We start from the raw sequence: 19,750 nt of genomic DNA, 5'->3' as shown, positions 1-19,750 counted from the left end.
TAGGAGGTAAGCCAAAATGTTAACTGCCTCCTAAAGCAAGCTAAGAGTGCCCCGAGAACCAATATTTCTGAGTAAACAAGTCTCTTATTTGCTACAGGAAGTAGCTCACGCAAAAATTCCCTCATTTTCCCCATTTAGTGACCACACTGCATGCCATATAATTCCCAGCAAAATGCCAGCAATTCAAAAACATGTCTGAATTTGAAATAATTTCACCCAGGCAATCTGCATTAAATATATTTCTGATGTGACCTTTCTGCTATTTTTTTCCTAAGTATTTACTAAGCAACGAGTCAGAAAACCAGGGTTCTGGCCCCAATTTAAATTCTCCTTCACATGAGTTTCCTCAAACATAAAATCAGATGTGAAAATACAAGGTCCCAAAGATTTCCATCTCCAATATTCTACAACAGCCAACAAATAATGGTGAAAGCAGTGTTTCAAAGAGCATCTAAACTACTTGGAGGAACAAAGTACTTGAGTGAACTATTTTCACAGAGCATTCATTCGGAAATATTGTGCAAATGACAGAAAAAATTATTCATCAAGGAAACTGTTAGCTAGCCGTGCATGGCCTTTATCTGGCAGTTAGCTCAGGTTACTGTACCTGAAAGTAATCGAACTGCAGGGATTGAGAACCACCCACCAACGTCCGACCTAACTTCACTAATGCAAACTGACCTTCTTTACACTTGTCTCCCCTCCCAAAACTTATAAGCAGTCTTTGGAGTAGAACAACATTACTGGTGGTGGAATTTCCCTTAATTCTTTTTTTTTTTTCTTTTTTTTTTAACATCTTTATTGGAGTATAACTGCTTTACAATGGTATGCCAGGTTCTGCTGTATAACAAGGTGAGTCAGCTATATATAAATATATATCCCCATATCTCCTCCCTCTTGCATCTCCCTCCCACCCTCCCTATACCACCCCTCTAGGTGGTCACAAAACACCGAGCTGATCTCCCTGTGCTATGCAGCTGCTTCCCACTAGCTATCTATTTCACATTTGGTAGTGTATATATGTCCATGCCACTCTCTCACTTCGTCCCAGCTTACCCCTCCCCCTCCCCGTGTCCTCAAGCCCATTCTCTACATCTGCGTCTTTATTCCTGTCCTGCCCCTACGTTCTTCATAACCATTTTTTTTTTTAGATTCCATATACATGTGTTAGCATACGGTATTTGTTTTTCTCTTTCTAACTTACTTCACTCTGTATGACACACTCTAGGTCCATCCACCTCACTACAAATAACTCAACTTTGTTTCTTTTTATGGCTGAGTAATATTCCATTGTATATATGTGCCACAGCTTCTTTATCCATTCATCTGTCGATGGATACTTAGGTTGCTTCCACGTCCTGGCTATTGTAAACAGTGCTGCAATGAACATTGGGGTACATGACTCTTTTTGAATTATGGTTTTCTCAGGGTATATGCCCAGTAGTGGGATTGCTGGGTCGTAGTTCTATTTGTAGTTTTTTAAGGAACCTCCATACTGTTCTCCATACTGGCTGTATCAATTTACATTCCTACCAACAGTGCAAGAGGGTTCCCTTTTCTCCACACCCTCTCCAGCATTTATTGTTTGTAGATTTTTTGATGATGGCCATTCTGACTGGTATGAGGTGATACCGCACTGTAGTTTTGATTTGCGTTTCTCTAATGATTAGTGATGTTGAGCATTCTTTCATGTGTTTGTTGGCAATCTGTATATCTTCTTTGGAGAAATGTCTATTTAGATCTTCTCCCCATTTTTGGATTCGGTTGTTTGTTTTTTTGATATTGAGCTGTATGAGCTGCCTGTATATTTTGGAGATTAATCCTTTGTCAGTTGCTTCATTTGCAAATATTTTCTCCCATTCTGAGGGTTGTCTTTTCGGCATGTTTATGGTTTCCTTTGCTGTGCAAAAGCTTTTAAGTTTCATTAGGTCCCAATTTTTATTGTTTTTATTTCCATTTCTCTAGGAGGTGGGTCAAAAAGGATCTTGCTGTAATGTTAAGCCATAGAGTGTTCCGCCTATGTTTTCCTCTAAGAGTATTATAGTGTCTGGCCTTATATTTAGTTCTTTAATCCATTCTGAGCTTATTTTTGTGCTTGGTGTTAGGAAGTGTTCTAATTTCATTCTTTTACATGTAGCTGTCCAGTTATCCCAGCACCACGTATTGAAGAGGCTGTCTTTTCTCCATTGTATATTTTTGCCTCCTTTATCAAAGATAAGGTGACCATATCTGTGTGGGTTTATCTCTGGTCTTTCTATCCTGTTCCATTGATCTATATTTCTGTTTTAGTGCCAGTACCATATTGTCTTGATTACTGCAGCTTTGTAGTATAGTCTGAAGTCAGGGAGTCTGATTCCTCCAGCTCCGTTTTTCTTTCTCAAGATTGCTTTGGCTATTCGGGGTCTTTTGTGTTTCCATACAAATTGTGAAATTTTTTATTCTAGTTCTGTGAAAAATGCCATTAGTAGTTTGATAGGGATTGCACTGAATCTGTAGATTGCTTTGGGTAGTAGAGTCATTTTCACAATGTTGATTCTTCCAATCCAAGAACATGGTATATCTCTCCATCTGTTTGTATCATCTTTATTTTCTTTCATCAGTGTCTTACAGTTTTCTGCATACAGGTCTTTTGTCTCCATAGGTAGCTTTATTCCTAGGTATTTTATTCTTTATGTTGCAATGATAAATGGGAGTGTTTCCTTAATTTCTCTTTCAGAATTTTCATCATTAGTGTATAGGAATGCAAGAGATTTCTGTGCATTAATTTTGTATCCTGCTACTTTACCAAATTCTTTGATTAGCTCTAGTAGTTTTCTGGTAGCATATTTGGGATTCTCTATGTATAGTACCATGTCATCTGCAAACAGTGACAGTTTTACTTCTTCTTTTCTGAGTTGAATTCCTTTTATTGCTTTTTCTTCTCTGATTGCTGTGGCTAAAACTTCAAAAACTATGTCAAATAATAGTGGTGATAGTGGGAAACCTTGTCTTGTTCCTGATCTTACTGGAAATGGTTTCAGTTTTTCACCATTGAGAATGATGTTGGCTGTGGGTTTGTCATATACGGCCTTTATTATGTTGAGGTAAGTTCCCTCTATACCTACTTTCTGGAGAGTTTTTTGTTTGTTTGTTTTATTTGTGGTACGCAGGCCTCTCACTGTTGTGGCCCCCCCCTTGTTACGGAGCACAGGCTCCAGACGCGCAGGCCCAGCGGCCATGGCTCACGGGCCCAGCCACTCCGCGGCATGTGGGATCCTCCTGGACCAGGGTACAAACCCGTGTCCCCTGCATCGGCAGGTGGACTCTCAACCACTGTGCCACCAGGGAAGCCCACCTGGAGAGTTTTTATCATAAATGGGTGTTGAATTTTGCCAAAAGCTTTTTCTGCATCTACTGAGATGATCATATGGTTTTTATCCTTCATTTTGGTAAGATGGTTTATCACATTGATTGATTTGCATATATTGAAGAATCCTTGCATTCCTGGGATAAACCCCACTTGATCATGGTGTATGATCCTTTTAATGTGCTGTTGGATTCTGCCTGCTAGTATTTTGTTGAGGATTTTTGCATCTATGTTCATCAGTGATATTGGCCTGTAGTTTTCTTTTTTTGTGACATCTTTGGTTTTGGTCTCAGGGTGATGGTGGCCTCGTAGAATGAGTTTGGGAGTGTTCCTCCCTCTGCTATATTCTGGAAGAGTTTGAGAAGGATAGGTGTTACCTCTTCTCTAAATGTTTGACAGAATTCGCCTGTGAATCCATCTGTTCCTGGACTTTTGTTTGTTGGAAGATTTTTAATCACAGTTTCAATTTCAGTGTTTGTGATTGGTCTGTTTATATTTTCTATTTCTTCCTGGTTCAGCCTCAGGAGGTTGTGTTTATCTAAGAATTTGTCCATTTCATCCAGGTTGTCCATTTTATTGGCATAGAGTTAGTTGCTTGTAGTAATCTCTCTGATCCTTTGTATTTCTGCACTGTCAGTTGTTACTTTTTCATTTCTAATTCTTTGATTTGAGTTTTCTCCCTTTTTTTCTTGATGAGTCCGGCTAATGCTTTATCAATTTTGTTTATCTTCTCAAAGAACCAGCTTTTAGTTTTACTGATCTTAGCTATTGTTTCCTTCATTTCTTTTTCATTTATTTCTCATCTGATCTTTATGATTTCTTCTGCTAACTTTGGGGGGTTTTTGTTCTTCTTTCTATAATTGTTTTAGGTGTCAGTTAGGTTGTTGGAGATGTTTCTTGTTTCTTGAGGTAGGATTGTATTGCTATAAACTTGCCTCTTAGAACTGCTTTTGCTGCAACCCATAGATTTTGGGTCGTCATGTTCTCATTGTCATTTGTTTCTAGGTATTTTTTGATTTCTTCAGTGATCTCTTCGTTATTTAGTAGTGTATTGTTTAGCCTCCATGTGTTTGTATTTATTACAGATTTTTTCCTGTAATCTCATAGCGTTATGGTCGGAAAAGATACTTCATACGATTTCAATTTTCTTAAATTTACCAAGGCTTGATTTGTGACCCAAGATGTGATCTCTTCTGGAGAATGTTCCATGAGCCCTTGAGAAGAAAGTGTATTCTGTTGTTTTTGGATGGAATGTCCTATAAATATCAATTAAGTCCATCTTGTTTAATGTATCATTTAAAGCTTGTGTTTCCTTATTTATTTTCATTTTGGATGATCTGTCCATTGGTGATAGTGGGGTGTTAAAGTCCCCTACTATGATTGTGTTACTGTCGATTTCCCCTTTTATGGCTGTTAGCATTTGCCTTAAGTATTGAGGTGCTCCTATGCTGGGTGCATAAATATTTACAACTGTTATATCTTCTTCTTAGAAAGACCCCTTGATCATTATGTAGTGTCCTTCTTTGTCTCTTGTAATAGTCTTTATTTTAATAAAGTCTATTTTGTCTGATATGAGAATTGCTACTCCAGCTTTCTTATGATTTCCATTTGCATGGAATATCTTTTTCCATCCCCTCACTTTCAGTCTGTATGTGTCCCTAGGACTGAAGAGGGTCTCCTGTAGACAGCATATATATGGGTCTTGTTTCTGTATCCATTCAGCCAGTCTATGTCTTTTGGTTGGAGCATTTAATCCATTTACATTTAAGGCAGTTATCGATATGTATGTTCCTATTACCATTTTCTTAATTGTTTTGTGTCTGTTATTATAGGTATTTTCCTTCTCTTGTGCTTCCTGCCTAGAGAAGTTCCTTTAGCAGTTGTTGTAAAGCTGGTTTCGTGGTGCTGAATTCTCTTAGCTTTTCCTTGCTTGTAAAGCTTTTGATTTCTCCGTTGAATCTGAACAAGATCCTTGTGGGGTAGAGTAATCTTGGTTGTAGGTTCTTCTCTTTCATCACTTTAAATATGTCCTGCCACTCCCTTCTGGCCTGCAGAGTTTCCGCTGAAAGATCAGCTGTTAACCTTATGGGGATTCCCTTGTATGTTATTTGTTGCTTTTCCCTTGCTGCTTTTAATATTTTTTCTTTGTATTTAATTTTTGGTAGCTTGATTTATATGTGTCTTGGCATGTTTTTCCTTGGATTTATCCTGTATGGGACTCTCAGTGCTTCCTGGATTTGATTGACTATTTCCTTTCCCATATAAGGGAAGTTTTCAACTATAATCTCTTCAAATATTTTCTCAGTCCCTTTCTTTTTCTCTTCTTCTTCTGGGACCCCTATAATTCGAATGTTGGTCCATTTAATGTTGTCCCAGAGGTCTCTGAGACTGTCCTCAATCGTTTTCATTCTTTTTTCTTTATTCTGCTCTGCAGTAGTTATTTCCACTATTTTATCTTCCAGGTCACTTATCCGTTCTTCTGCCTCAGTTATTCTGCTATTGATTCCGTCTAGAGAATTTTAAATTTCATTTATTGTGTTGTTCATCATTGTTTGCTCTTTAGTTCTTCCAGGTCCTTGTTAAACGTTTCTTGTATTTTCTCCACTCTATTTCCAAGATTTTGGATCATCTTTAGTATCATTACTCTGAATTCTTTTTCAGGTAGACTGCCTATTTCCTCTTCATTTGTTTGGTCTGCTGGGTTTTTACCTTGCTCCTTCATCTGCTGTATATTTTTCTGCCTTCTCATTTTGCTTAACTTACTGTGTTTGGGGTTTCCTTTTTGCAGGCTGCAGGTTCGTAGTTCCCGTTGTTTTTGGTGTCTGCCCCCAGTGGGTGAGGTTGGTTCAGTGGGTTGTGTAGGCTTCCTGGTGGAGGAGACTGGTGCCTGTGTTCTGGTGGATAAGGCTGGATCTTTTCTTTCTGATGGGCAGGACCACATCCGGTGGTATGTTTTTGGGGTGTCTGTGAACTTATTATTATTTTAGGCAGCCTCTCTGCTAATAGGTGGGGTTGTGTTCCTGTCTTGCTAGTTGTTTGGCATAGGATGTCCAGCACTGTAGCTTGCTGGTCGTGGAGTGCAGCTGAGTCTTAGCGTTGAGATGGAGATCTCTGAGAGAGCTTTCGTCGTTTGCTATTACGTGGGGCAGGGAGGTCTCTGGTGAACCGATGTCCTGAATTTGGCTCTCCCACCTCAGGGGCTCAGGCCTGACACCAGGCTGGAGCTCCAAGACGCTGTCAGCCACACGGCCAGGTATGTGGGGAGTTTCTTGCCTTTTGGGAAGTCTGAGGTCTTCTGCCAGCGTTCAGTAGGTGTTCTGTAGGAACTATTCCACATGTAGGTGTATTTCTGATGTATTTGTGGGGAGAAAGGTGATCTCCACATCTTACTCCTCTGCCGTCTTCAATCTCTCCCTTAATTATTAAAGTTATAATTTTCTAATTAGCTTTATTTTGGGAGTAGGTGATAGGAGTTACTTAACATGACTGTTCCTTTTGTACAAAAAGGTACATGAAGTGTGTGTGGTTATAAAAGGGCAACACAAGTTATCCTTGTGATGTTGAATCAGTCCAATATTTTGACTGGGTTGGTTACAGGAACCTACACAGGTGATAAAACTGGATAGAATGTAATACACACACACGTGGGCGCACATGCACTGGAAAAAGAAACGGGAAATCTGAATAAAGTTCGTGGGTTGCATCACTGTTGCTACTCTGGTTATGACATTATACTCAAGTTTTGCAAGAATGTTACTATCGGAGGAAACATACAAGGGATCTCTTTGTATTCTCTCTTACAACTGCAGTGAGTCTACAATTATCCCTACACAGAAAATTCAATTAATAAAAAAGGATATGGTAAAAAACTATGCCTTCCCCCTACCCTGACCATTAGCCATCCCAGGAGGCAACAATTCTTACCAGTTTCATGTGCATAAGAGTTAAAAGAAAGAAAAGGAGGAGGGCAGGAAGGGAGGAGAGGAGGGAGGGAGGGAGACTTCAAGCAGCTTGGGATGGTCCTGCAATGTATCAAAATAAATTGTCAGCTCCTTCATACTCACAACTGCCCTTGAGTATAGAAGTGTTTCTGCTGAACGACCCCCTACATACACACAACCCCCACTTCATCTCCACTGGATTCACGGAAGTAACCAGGTCTTTGCCCACAGGACAGGGCACTGGGTGACCCTCCTCTGGGAAATCTCACCACCCCATGATAAAGATCTAAAACTAGAGAAAGGAGCATTGCCCAGTGACATGGCCCAGTCAGATCACCTTACAGAGGCACCATGAGCAGACCCTCCTATGTGCATAGTTCCCAATCCTCTTGTTAATGGCCTCACTTAAATATGAGTAGAGGCCAAAGATCCCTTGACATAAGAAGAAAGCACATAATATGAAAAATAACAACAAACAGACAACAGCAACTTGGAGAGAGTCCATACAAAGAAAAGAAAACCTCGAAGACTACTATTAATATACTTTGGGGGGCTTCCCTGGTGGCGCAGTGGTTGAGAGTCTGCCTGCCGATGCAGGGGACACGGGTTCGTGCCCCGGTCCGGGAGGATCCCACATGCCGCGGAGTGGCTGGGCCCGTGAGCCATGGCTCCTGAGCCTGCGCGCCTAGAGCCTGTGCTCCGCAACGGGAGAGGCCACAACAGTGAGAGGCCCGTGTACTGCAAAAAATAAATAAATAAATATATATATATATGTGTGTGTGTATATATATATATATATATATATATACACACACACACACATACAGACACACAAACACTTTGGGATATAAGAAATTATACTGTATTGATGAGGCAGAACAGGATGGTACTAAAAATAATTTTCAGAGGAAAAAGGAGCTCTTGGAAGTTAAAAATATGACAGCAGAAATCAAAAGCTCAGCATAAGAATTAGAAGCTATGGCTAAGAAAACCTAAAAAAATTAGAGTAAAAGGATGAGAAAGAAACAGGAGAGAAGAGATAAGAAAATCAGAAGATCAATGCAGGAAGTCAAACACCCAAATAATAGGTAATCCAGAAAGAGTAAAGAGAGAATTTAGGATGGAGGAAATAACAAAAGACAAGTTCCCAGACCTGAAGGACTAAGTTTCCAGATTAAAAGAACCAAGCAAGTGTACCCAGGAAAATGCGTGAAAACAGAACCTCAACAGTCATCTAATTGTGATATGACTGAACATCAGGAACAAAGCAAAGAGCACACATGCTTTTAGAAGGGAAAAAACAGGTTTCATACAAAACAATTAAAAACTAGGACAGCGTCAGACTTCTCAGAGGCAACACCAGAGGCTGGAAGAGCCATGCCTTCAAAATTCTAAAGCAAATGTGCTCCAACCCAAACCCTTGATGCAACCTAAAGATCTTCTAAGTGTGGGGATAGAATTAATATATTTTCAAATCCACAATGTCTCAAACCTTTGTTTTGTTATTTCCACACCCCCTGTCTTAGGAGGCACCATGAGTGTGTGATCCCAAAACTGCATACCAAAAATAAAGGAATAAACCAAGAAAGACACATGTGTGAGTTCCAGGAAAATCCCAATGCCCAGGCTACACCCTGGAGCGTAACATCACAATCCCTGGGGGGGCAGGACCCAGACGTGAGGTTTACAGTTCCCCGGTGATTACAACAGGCACAGAAGATTGAGACCCACAGAACTAACCAAAGGTACAATTTTCACCCCCATGCATAACCTCACAGACCTTTATCTGTAGCAACTACTTATCATCTTGACTTTCAATCATCAGCTATATTCCACCTAGATGTCCTACCAGTAATCGAAGTCAAAATGCCCAAAAATGTGTATTTCATGTTCTTTCTTAAAAATGGCACTAATAAAAAAAACTAAAAACAGAGTTACCCTATGATCCAGCAATCCCACTCTTGGGCATATAACTGGAGAAAATGCTAATTCGAAAAGATACACGCACCCCAGTGTTCACTGCAGCACTATTTGCAACAGCCAAGACGTGGAAACAACCTAAATGTCCAGTAGAGTAGTGGATAAAGATGTCGATATATACAATGGAATACTACTCAGCCATTAAAAAGAATGAAATAATGCCATTTGCAGCAACATGGATAGACTCAGAGATTATCATACTAAGTGAAGTAAGCCAAACAGAGAAAGACAAGTATCATTTAATATCACTTATATGTGAAATCTAAAAAAAAGATACAAATGAACTTATTTACAAAACAGAAACAGGCTCACAAACACAGAAAACAAACTTATGGTTATCAAAGGGGCAACGGGCTGGGGGAGGGATAAATTAGGAGTATGGGATTAACAGATACAGACTACTATTTATAAAATAAACAACAAGGTCCCACTGTAATGCACAGGGAATTATATTCAATATCTTGGAATAAACTATAATGGAAAAGAATCTGAAAAAGAATATATAAAAAAATGGTGCTTGTGAGTTCTTGATGTCCACTGTGACGCCCCCTTTCTACTGGTCGCCCATGCCCTTTGTTCTTAGGTCAAAATTTTGCACAAGAAACCTGTTTGTTACTTCCTGTCCTTCACAAGTTCAGTTTCATGTCACCAAAGTGAAAATGACTTCTGCTCAGGCCAAACAATGCAGAAAGCACAAAGAGAAAAATGAAAAGAAAAATACAAAGTTGCAATGCGAAATTCCCCTGAACTAGGTCACTGATGAGCTGACTTTATCTGTTCCCCCTCTCCCAGAAATGAAGAGTGACTGACAAGCGAGAATAATGGCTGGATCTCACCATTTGAATAAGCAACTTGTATGGGTCTGGACAGCTCCAGAAATGACGAGGGCCCTTCCCCTGTTCCCTGGAACACTCAGCTAAACTCTACGCTCTAGATTCACAGGGTCAGGACCAACCTGCTCCATGGTCATGGACGGGTCCAGGCAAGCTGCATTTCTATCCAAGTCTCAAATACCCCTGCACTAGCATTCTCATCCCACCTCTCCCCTTTCTACACATGGATCTCGTTAAAAGGTTGAGGCTTCATGGAGGGTCTGTGCCTAACACCTGATCAACCTGCTGCAGTCTCCCACCATGCTGGGTACCAATGTATTTACATCTTCACCTGCAGTAAATGAGAGAAGTGGTCTCCCTTGCACCTTTGCCAACACTTCATTTTCATTTTTGCTAGTCTGATATTGAAAAATGATAACCCATAATTTTAAAATTTAGATATCTCTGGTTACTATCAAGGCTGAGGATTTTTACTTGTGCCTCTTGGCCATTTGCAATTTGGTTGGTTGGTTTTGCAAATTCCCTTCCCATTTCCTTTACCTATTTTTCTATAAGTTTGTTTTTGTTTTCCATTCTTCGCCAACCTAATTCCTTTATTTTCCAGGTTCCAGCTTCTCCTGATCACCAGCATCTCCTCCATGCCATGTCGTATTTCTCATAATTCTTGAAAATTAGTCGTTCAATGCCTCTCTTCCCACTGAAGTCTGAGCACCACGAGGATACTCTGGGTATCCGTCTCAGACACAGCTGTCACCCCAGCCACATGTTTACTGAATGAAGGAGAGAAGGTCCCTGTATCTTACACCAGTTGGGTCTGGGAAGAAACTGCTGCTGTTAAGGGAATTTCATAAGGGACCGTTTACAAAGGTGGCGGCAGGGTTGGGAAGACCAGTGAGGGAGGGTGAAGCCCCCAGGACGCACAACAGTGAAGAGCATCACCAGCCCAGGGATGAGGATGAAGAGAGAACAGCAGGTAGACTGAGACCTAACAGGAGGAGGAAGTCTGGAAGATGCCATCCAAGTCTGGGAAATCATGACTCCATGGTTTAAACTGCCCAAAGATACCCATCACCGCTTCACTCATAGAAAACCTTCTTCCACTGAATCCTCAATCCTTGAAATTCTCAAATCCCACACGAGGACACCATGTTTGAGACCACTGCAAACGAGAAACAAAAACCACTGCCAAATAAGCTCTACAGAAACTGAAGGCAGGAAGAGGCGAGAAAACTCGAATTCCCTTCTTGGCAGGACTACCCATTGGCTCTGCGACTTCAGGGACATTTTCTGAACTCCCCGGACCTTAGTTCCCTCATTATAAAAGTCTACATACTGTTATTTCCCCCTCTGAAATTGTTTTGCTCAAGGAAGAGAAATCTCCTTAAGGAAAAAGAGCGTTGCCAAAATCCTATCCTATCAGCCAACTTCCACCAGGCCTTGGAATCCTTAGCAAATGGCTGGTTTTGCAATTCTTTTGGCTTTGCCAACCCTCCAGGGTAAAAAAAAATCTTCCCACAAGGATTTAAGGCTCACAAGGGGAGGAAATCTTTGAGAAAAATCTGGGTTGATGAGCAGCTAAGAAAAGCCAGGAGGAAGGAGACACATCTATATATGTTTAGGCAGAAAATAGAAAAGGTTGAAAAGGAATGTTTTTCTAAAATACTGCTTCTATGAAAGCAACCTTCTGTTACTCCTTTACTCCCGAGTCAACTGAAAAAGGCAGTGTGATTCCCATTTTCTATTCGAGTCCTCCTAGGCTGGGGCTAGGGACGCAGAGGCACGCAGCTCTGATGCAGGCAGGCTTGAATTCAAACCCTGCCACTTAATGAAGGGGCTCTGATGGAGGCTCTCACCTTTCTCAGCTCAGGGTCAGTCCATGAAAAATGGGTAACAACACTGAATTTGCTGGATTGGAGGCAGAACTAGAAGTCATGAAAATACAGTGCGCCTGTAAGTGGGCCTCTGATATGCAGTCGCTAGGTTTTATCACAGGTACTGTCGCTCAGACATCAAAGCAGCTTCCGTACTTAACAAATGCCTTTTGAGCATCTACTCTGGGTGGGGTGATGGGGTGACAAAGGTGAGGAAAGGTCACAGGATCCCTGACCTCCTGGAGCTTAGACTCTGGTGAAGAGGAGACGGTACTCAAATCATAACCAAAGAAACACATAATTGCCAACAAAATGCTACAAAGGTAAAACAGAGTGTGTTCAGAGAGCAAACAGGCCAGTGGGGGACCAGGTCTAGTCCGGAAGCTCTTGGGCCTGGAAGTGAAAGATGCAGGCTGAACTAGCTGGGGTGGTAACAGTGGGACCAGCAGGCGCTAGAGGTCTAGGGCCAGAAGCATCCCCCTTCTGAGGAGCAGAAGAAAGGCCTTAGTGGTGATGCACGGACAGGGGAGGGCAGGGAGGGAAGAAAGAGCTGGAGAGTCCAGCCAGCCCTCCCAGGAAGCCACAGGAGGGACCGAAAGGTCATGGTCAGGGTCTTCTGAGGGGCAGGGAGCCACAAAGCTAAATGCGAGCTCTCAGCTCTGCCACTGAAATGTGCAGTTCAAATCCCCACTGCAGCCGCTCTTCAAATATCATCTCTGGACCCAACCACGTAAGGCGAGCAGCATGATTGGATGGTATTTCAATAGAAATTGTACACACACACACACACACACACACACACACACACGTACAAAGACGCACATACACACATGCGCATATACATATACACATACACACATGTACACATATACACACATGTACATATACACACATGCACACTCATAAATACACATATGCACATATAAGCATACGTACATACACATACCTGCACATACACGCATATACATACACACACGTATATATGTGTGTGTGTATGTATGTATGTATTATTTGCCTCTTACCATCTTGGGGAATGTCTACAATCACTCCTAAGTTATCATCCTTTTAAGATCCTGGTTTTCCAAAGATGGTCACAACAGCATCTCCCATCACATGTGCTCACCTTACCCTGTATCCTGACAATCCTCCATGGAGTAAGTGGTGGCATCAATGTCCCCTCTCCTCGAACTCGGGTTGACATGTCACCGCCCTAACCAACAGAAAATAGTGGCAGTGGCACTACGCAACACCTGAGGCTGACACATAAAAATGCCAGGCACGTCCACCTTGTTCTCCTGGACCCCAGCTGCCACGCTCTGGGGAAGTCCAAGCAAGGCACGTGGAGAGGCCACACGTAGGTGTCCGGTTGACAGCCCAGCTGAGGGTCCAGCCAACAACCCTCATCAACCCCAGACACGGGAGTGATGTTGCCTCCAAACGACTGCAGACCCAGCCGCCAAGTCCCCCAGGCCCTCAGTGTCTCCAGCTGAGGCCCCAGACATCACGGAACAGAGGCATCCCCACCAGGCCCTGACCAAGTCCCTGACACAAAGTATCCTTGAGTAAAAACATGAAAGAGTCGTCTTACACCACTATTTGGGGGTGATGTTATGTAGCAACAGCAGCTGAGCCAAAGAGTACCTCAAAATTTATACGTATGTACCTGTGTACGACTGTCCTTCTTCACTATTCACCACCCTAGGGACCTTTAGGAGGGGATGTCTCTAATTACTCCCAAGTTAGGACCTCTGGGCTTTGTCCACACCACTTACGGAAAGAGAGGACCAGGTTTCTTACTGCAAAGAAAAATTAAACACTTTTATTAAACTACTCAAAACATACAAAGTGATCCATTCACACTGCAAAAAAATAAAAGAAAATCGCGTTAGCAAATCTGACACCTTATTTCAACTGACTCTGAAAACAGATCAAAACCAAGATCTTCATCAACAACAACTAAATAGGGCACCGAGGGCTCTTCTTTCCTTGTCCACCACTGGAAGCTCAAGTGTCTGCAGCTTCAAGGAGGCAACGCATAGAAAGGGGACTTAGCCCAGGGCCTGGCACTTAAGAGCCTGCCAAATTCTGGTTAATATTATTATTGCTTTTGTTGTTGTGAGAATTAACATTTTTCTTGATTCCAGCGCTAATTCTTCCTGACTTAAGCTTAACAATGCTCCTGTCCCATCTGAGCAGGAAAGAATCTATACTGAGTTTGGTTAGATGTCCTGAAAGGGATCTCCGATTCCATACAATTAGAAAAGTTATACAAGATTATATAACATAACTTCCACACATCTCTATTCTGGTTTGGTAAAAGAACTGTCCTTTTTATTTAAAAAAAAAGAAAACTCAATATATGTTAGAAAAGAGGCTTCTGAGAAATAACACTTAATCACTGCATGGTTTTCAAGGTGAATAAATAAAAATATCACCTTTGATAATTATGAAGGTACCCCCCCATGTGGTTATATAAATATTACAAAGCTGCACCCAGATGGTGGCATGAATACCAGGGGACACAGGTGGGATCAAAGAGCCAGGTCACCTCACGTTGGTTTCTTCCTCTGCTCCCCAACTGCTGTGTGACCTTAAGCGAATCACTTGGCCTCTCCAAGTCACGTGCCTTTAATACAAGGCTAAATTCCAAACACTTTAGCCACACTGAAGGACCCTCAAGTACAGCATCCCCCACGTTTCCGGGGTAAAAGTCATTATTCACATGGTTAAGTATGCTGAATGGCAACCCCTCAAGCAAAATAATCACTTGCAGATTCACACACATTAATCAGTATCTTAAAAAATTATCTCGAAAAACCTGGGCCTTGCGAAATCTTGCTGTGCATCGTGTAATGAAATTATCAGTATCTAGTGGAAGAAAAGGTGATCTGAGACAGAATTACAACTAGTATGCCATCCGCCGGCCCGATGGTACACACTCCCCCCACTGACGTTCACTGTTATCTTCAGTTACTGGGCTGGGGGTCTTCTCACGCGCCACATTTATGGGAGAGGGTGGAGAGGCAGAAGAAGAATGTGGATGGGGACTCCCTGGCAGTTCAGTGGTTAGAACTCTGTGCTTCCACTGCAGGGGGCACGGGTTCGATCCCTGGTCGGGGAACTAAGATCCCGCATGCTGAGCAGCACATGGTGCGGCCAAGAAAAATAAAATAAAATTTAAAGAAAAAGAATGTGGATGGAAGGAAGGAGAAGACAGATCAAGGGAAGGTATGGAGGAAAGGGCTGTGCATGAGTCCCTAACAGGAACATTTCTGTCCGTCTCCAAATGACATCTAGTCACCAAGTTTCAAGCTTGCTGAGTGTCTGACACCCCCTCCCTCCGAACATCCCAGCTTTCCCAGGGCCCAGGCAGCCCCCTGCCACTGACGGACTTAACCACCTGGGTCACATCCTCTATCCAGAAAAATGTCTTTTGTAGCCTTGAAAGTGGTGGAATTCGATGGCTCAGAGAACCCCAACCTGCAGAAAAATGGCCGGCATGTAAGTGACTTAGAACTCCCCTTTCCAAAGGTGGCATGAAGTACGGACTGGCTTTGCACTCATCAAAACTGAGAAGATGAAAAGGGGGTTAATGAAAAGCCTCTTTCTGAGAATCGGCCAGGAACTGCTTTCGACAGGTCAGACTCTGCCCTTGGAGAGGTCGAGCCTCCCTCACCCGGCACGGTCACCTTCCTGATGGCAGTCCTCATGGCCAGAGAGTCTGGGATCCAGGAGAAGTGGAGAGAACCCGGGAGTCTCAACGGCTCCACTGAAGACCAGGACAGGCTCTCTCCTTTTACCATATATGCTGAAGTCGGCTAAGACCTGGACCAAGACCGACCATCTGCTTTCCCCACCAGGCACGAGACACTCAACTGGGGGAGGTCCCTATTTTAACTGATAGCACCCTTAAAAATATTTGACCATCACTGTCCAAATGCCTTCATTCTGCACTTCATAACACCTTGTATTGGAGCTCCGTCTATCTTAACACCAAAGCCTGTATCTGGGACTGCTTTTCCTCACGACCATTTCCATGGCTGTTTTCCCAGGAACCGTGCCACTTGAATGGCCGGGACATAAAACCGTTTTACAACAGTTATTCTTCCAAGACTTTCCTCCGTTTCTTTGACAGCTGCACACCCAGGGTCCAAACTCTTTACCGTGGACAACTGTTCTGAGCACATTCCTCCACCAGGTCTATTTCAGCTCAAGAAAGGCCAAGGACAAAAATAAGACAAAAGTTGTGGGTAAAGGGGGCTCCCACCGCAGGGCACCCTCAGAGCAGTGAACAGAATGAGGGACAGTCCAGCCTAATGGCTTCTTCCCCGGCTGCAAGTCCACAAAAGGGATCCGTCTTCCCAGCGAGTGGTCAATGGAAGAGAACCAGTCCCAAACCCTAGCCGGGGGCCAGCACTTTGTTCCTATCAGGAGTTCCCCGCACCTGTTCTGGAAAGGCGGGGATGGAGCTTCCTACCCGGTCCATCCCGCCTGAGAGGTTTCGAGAACTGTATGCTCACCAGTCAACCGGCCCTCCCTCCACAAGCCAAGTACACAGGTGGTCACGGCGCACAGGGGCCCAAAGCTCACCAGAACAACTTTATTACTGGCCACCGGGCACTCGTTTAGGGGAACCGTCCCCGCCGCCGCCCCCAGTCCCTCCAGCTCGTGGCAGGAAGGGCAGAGCCGGGAGGCACAGGTGAGGGTTCCCAGGGCAGCTAGGCGCCCAGCGTGCCTGCCGCGGCCCCACCGCGTGGTCCTCGCCTCCGGGGCCCCTCCGAGGGGCAGGGGGCGTCCTCGGCCCGGCACCCCCGCCCGCCGGCCCGGCCGGGGAGCCCGGCACCGCCGGAGCCGCAGCGCCCACTCGGGGCGGGCGGCGAGCACTCACCGTCGTGGTCCTGCATGCTCGACAGCGACCAGAGCAGCAGCGCCACCAGGGCCAGGAAGCCTATCTGGCTCAGCAGAAGGTCCCTCCGGCGGCTCCGGCGACGCTCGCGCTCCTCCTCGTCGGGCGACGGCATCCTCTTCGGGCGGCAGGGCAGCGGCCCCGGCTGGGGCCCCGGCGGGCGGCGGCCGCTCCGGTCGCGGGCGGCCGCGGCGGGCACGGCGGCTGGAGGCAGCTCCGCGCTCGGCGGCGGCGGCGGCGCGTCCTCGCTGCGCTCCCGCCCGGCGGCCGCCGCCTCCTCTTCTTCCTCCTCGCGGCCGCCGCGGGTCTCCCGGTCTTCGTCCTCGTCGTCGCTGTCGCTCAGTCCCTCCTCTTCCTCCTCCTCCTCCTTGTCGCCGCCGGCCCGCGCCGCAGCCTCCCGGCGCTCGGGGTCCCCGTCCTCCTCGCGCTCCATGGCTCCCACGCTCGGCGTCCGCGCTCGGCCTCGGGCGGCGGCGCGGCGGGGGCGGCGGGGGCGGCCGGGAGGCGGGGGCGGCGGCAGCCGAGGAGGAGGAGCGGGGAGGACCGGCGGGAGGAGGACCCGCCGCGGGCCAACGCGGCCGGCGGGCGAGGCCACCGGGGCTGCTCCGGCCTCGCGGGCTGCGGGAGCGCGTCGCGGGGCCGTCCGCCTACTCCATGGTCCGCGCGCGGGGCCGGGGCCGAGCGGGGCCGAGCGCGCCGGGAGCTCGGGGCAAGGCGGCAGCCTGCGGCGACGCGGCGGCTCGGGCTCGGGCGCGGGCGCGGGCGGGGGGCAGCGGCGGGGACGCGGCGGCGCTGGCCAGCTCGGCGGAGAGGGGGCGCGTGGGGAGGAGACTGAGCCGGGGAGGGAGCCCCGCGCGCGGTCCTGCGCTCGTGCCGGCGCGGGAGGCCCCCTCTCGGGACACACGCGCAGCCGAGAGGCAGCTTTCTGGGAAAAAGGGTTCGCCCGAAACTTTCAGAAGAGCCGAGGGTCTCTCCGGCCCCCTCCCCACCCTGTGCCCGGAGAGGGGCGCCGCGAGTGCGCTTGGGTGCGCGCGCCCGGCCGCCGGGCTCGCTTCCTCCCGCGGGCCTCCTGGATTTCCCTCCGCCCCCTTGCGGGGATCCCCCTGCGCGCCCGGCTCGGGATCTGGAACAGGACTCCCCGGAGGCTCTTGGCTCACTGAGGATGTCCTGGCTCCCCCCTCTGGCCCGGGCTCACACTTCACTCGCGATCGTCCTGGACCAAGCCCAGGGCTGTGGCTGAGGGAAGGTGGGCAGCTGGCCCTGTCCCGGGTCAAGGCGGCCCTAGGGTCCCCAGCCAACCTCGGGAGGAGGCCCCTGCCTGCCCCCACCCCTGAGGTCAGAGCCCTAATCCCCCCACTCCTCTGCCCCCAGTTCTGCTCCAGCCGTCACCTGCAGCCCTGCAGAAGGTGCCCCGTGCAGAGAGGACACCTAGTGGTCTCAGGCACACCCACCCTCCTTCCTGGGGTTTCCGGCTTCCTCCCTGGTACCTGGCTTGGGCTGCTGGTTGGGATGGTGGATCTAGCCCCAAGGAGGAGGTAGGGCTGAAAACAGAAGGGCTTGTTCAAAAGAGGATCACTGAAATCCAGGTGACTTTCTCCATGGAGTCCGGTCACATCAGGAAATCTAGCTGCATGCAGATGGTCAGGGAGGTGAGGAGGAAGGAGGGAAGCTCTGTACAGGTTTCTCCGCTCCTAGGTCTTGGGAGGACCCACAGAGTCCAAGTGTGTTCCCACCTGTGGGTGACCTCCTGGCCCACGCCTCCCAGATGACACCCAACAGCATCTGGGGACAGCAGGTGATGGCAAAGCACAAAACAGTCCTTCCTGGGTGGCTTCCTTACCACAGAGGGGTCATTTCACCCAACAAGCCTGGAAGATCTCGCTTCCTGGGCGTATCATTCCTTTACTCCTTTCTCGGCCTGGTGTCTTCCGGGATGCACCTCTCCTACGACCCCCTTGTGGTTGACCCTTCACTCCCACTCTGGTTGGTTACCAGGTACCGAGGAGGATTTAAACCGTGGAAGTTTGCCCAGGCTGAAGGTGGGGGAGGGTGGTTCTCCGTCAACATTCAGAGACATAGACAGGAAAGTTTAGGAGTTTGGAATACTATCCTTTATTCAACTAACAGGGAAAGACACTCAAATCGCTTTTTCTCGTGTAAATAGGAAAACTAAAAGTGAGAGAGGGAATCTGGAACTAATTGGGTTAGGGAATGAGCCACAGGCACAAGGAATTGTGTAATCTGGGGGTGGGAGAGGTGTCGGGGGAGGGAGCAGGAGGGAGGAGGGGAGAAACCAGGAGTTGGCAATTCCCTGGAAATGCTCTCCGCACCTGCACTGATGGGAAGAAAGGGAGGAAGGTTGGGGGAGGGGAGGGAGACAGAGAGATGAGAGATCACTCCCGGGGTGCCTAGTAATGATTTTTAGTTCATATTCATTTTGACAGGTTTCAGAGCAAAGTGGGGTGTAGCAGAGACAAAGACCCCTGAGAAGCCAACCACCCAGAGAAGAAAAATAGGCACTTCCGGTCCCCAGCCTGACAGCACCTTCGGCCGGTGGGACCCTCACCCGGCACAGGGATGGCTCCCCACGCAGGAGGGAAGCACCCCCTCCCTCCAGCAGGCATGCTTGGGGGGTGGGGGTAGGGTTGGGGGCAGCAGGCTGTCAAGTCCTCTGGCAGCACTGGAGGAGGGAGACAGAACCCCCCGTGGGCTCCTCGTCCCAGGAAAACAGTTATTTTTGTCCTCCCTGCCCTCTCCCAGTCTCTGGAAGCTCCCCCAGGAAACGGAATTTTGGAAGGAACGGGAGCTGAAATAACTCATGTGCTATTTATCTTTCACCATCAGGAGCCTCATCAATCCCGCAGCAGCTTTTG

General features: G+C 46.6%; 1 protein-coding gene across 1 annotated transcript in view; it reads right to left on the bottom strand.

The window, feature by feature from the left end:
* Positions 1 to 17,373, bottom strand: part of SLC24A3 (solute carrier family 24 member 3) — a 464,038-nt gene extending 446,665 nt beyond the window's left edge. Inside the window, exon 1 of the mRNA XM_067707351.1 lies at positions 16,860 to 17,373. Coding sequence (XP_067563452.1) covers positions 16,860 to 17,310 — 451 coding nt within the window. The 5' untranslated portion in view covers positions 17,311 to 17,373. The remainder of the gene's footprint in view (positions 1 to 16,859) is intronic.
* Between the last annotated feature and the right edge of the window lie 2,377 nt (positions 17,374 to 19,750).

The sequence above is a fragment of the Pseudorca crassidens genome, chromosome 15, assembly GCF_039906515.1.
Source record: "Pseudorca crassidens isolate mPseCra1 chromosome 15, mPseCra1.hap1, whole genome shotgun sequence".
In the NCBI taxonomy this organism is placed as follows: domain Eukaryota; kingdom Metazoa; phylum Chordata; class Mammalia; order Artiodactyla; family Delphinidae; genus Pseudorca; species Pseudorca crassidens.
The sequence above is the reverse complement of the archived record's forward strand: the minus strand, read 5'-3'. Positions and strand labels throughout refer to the sequence as shown.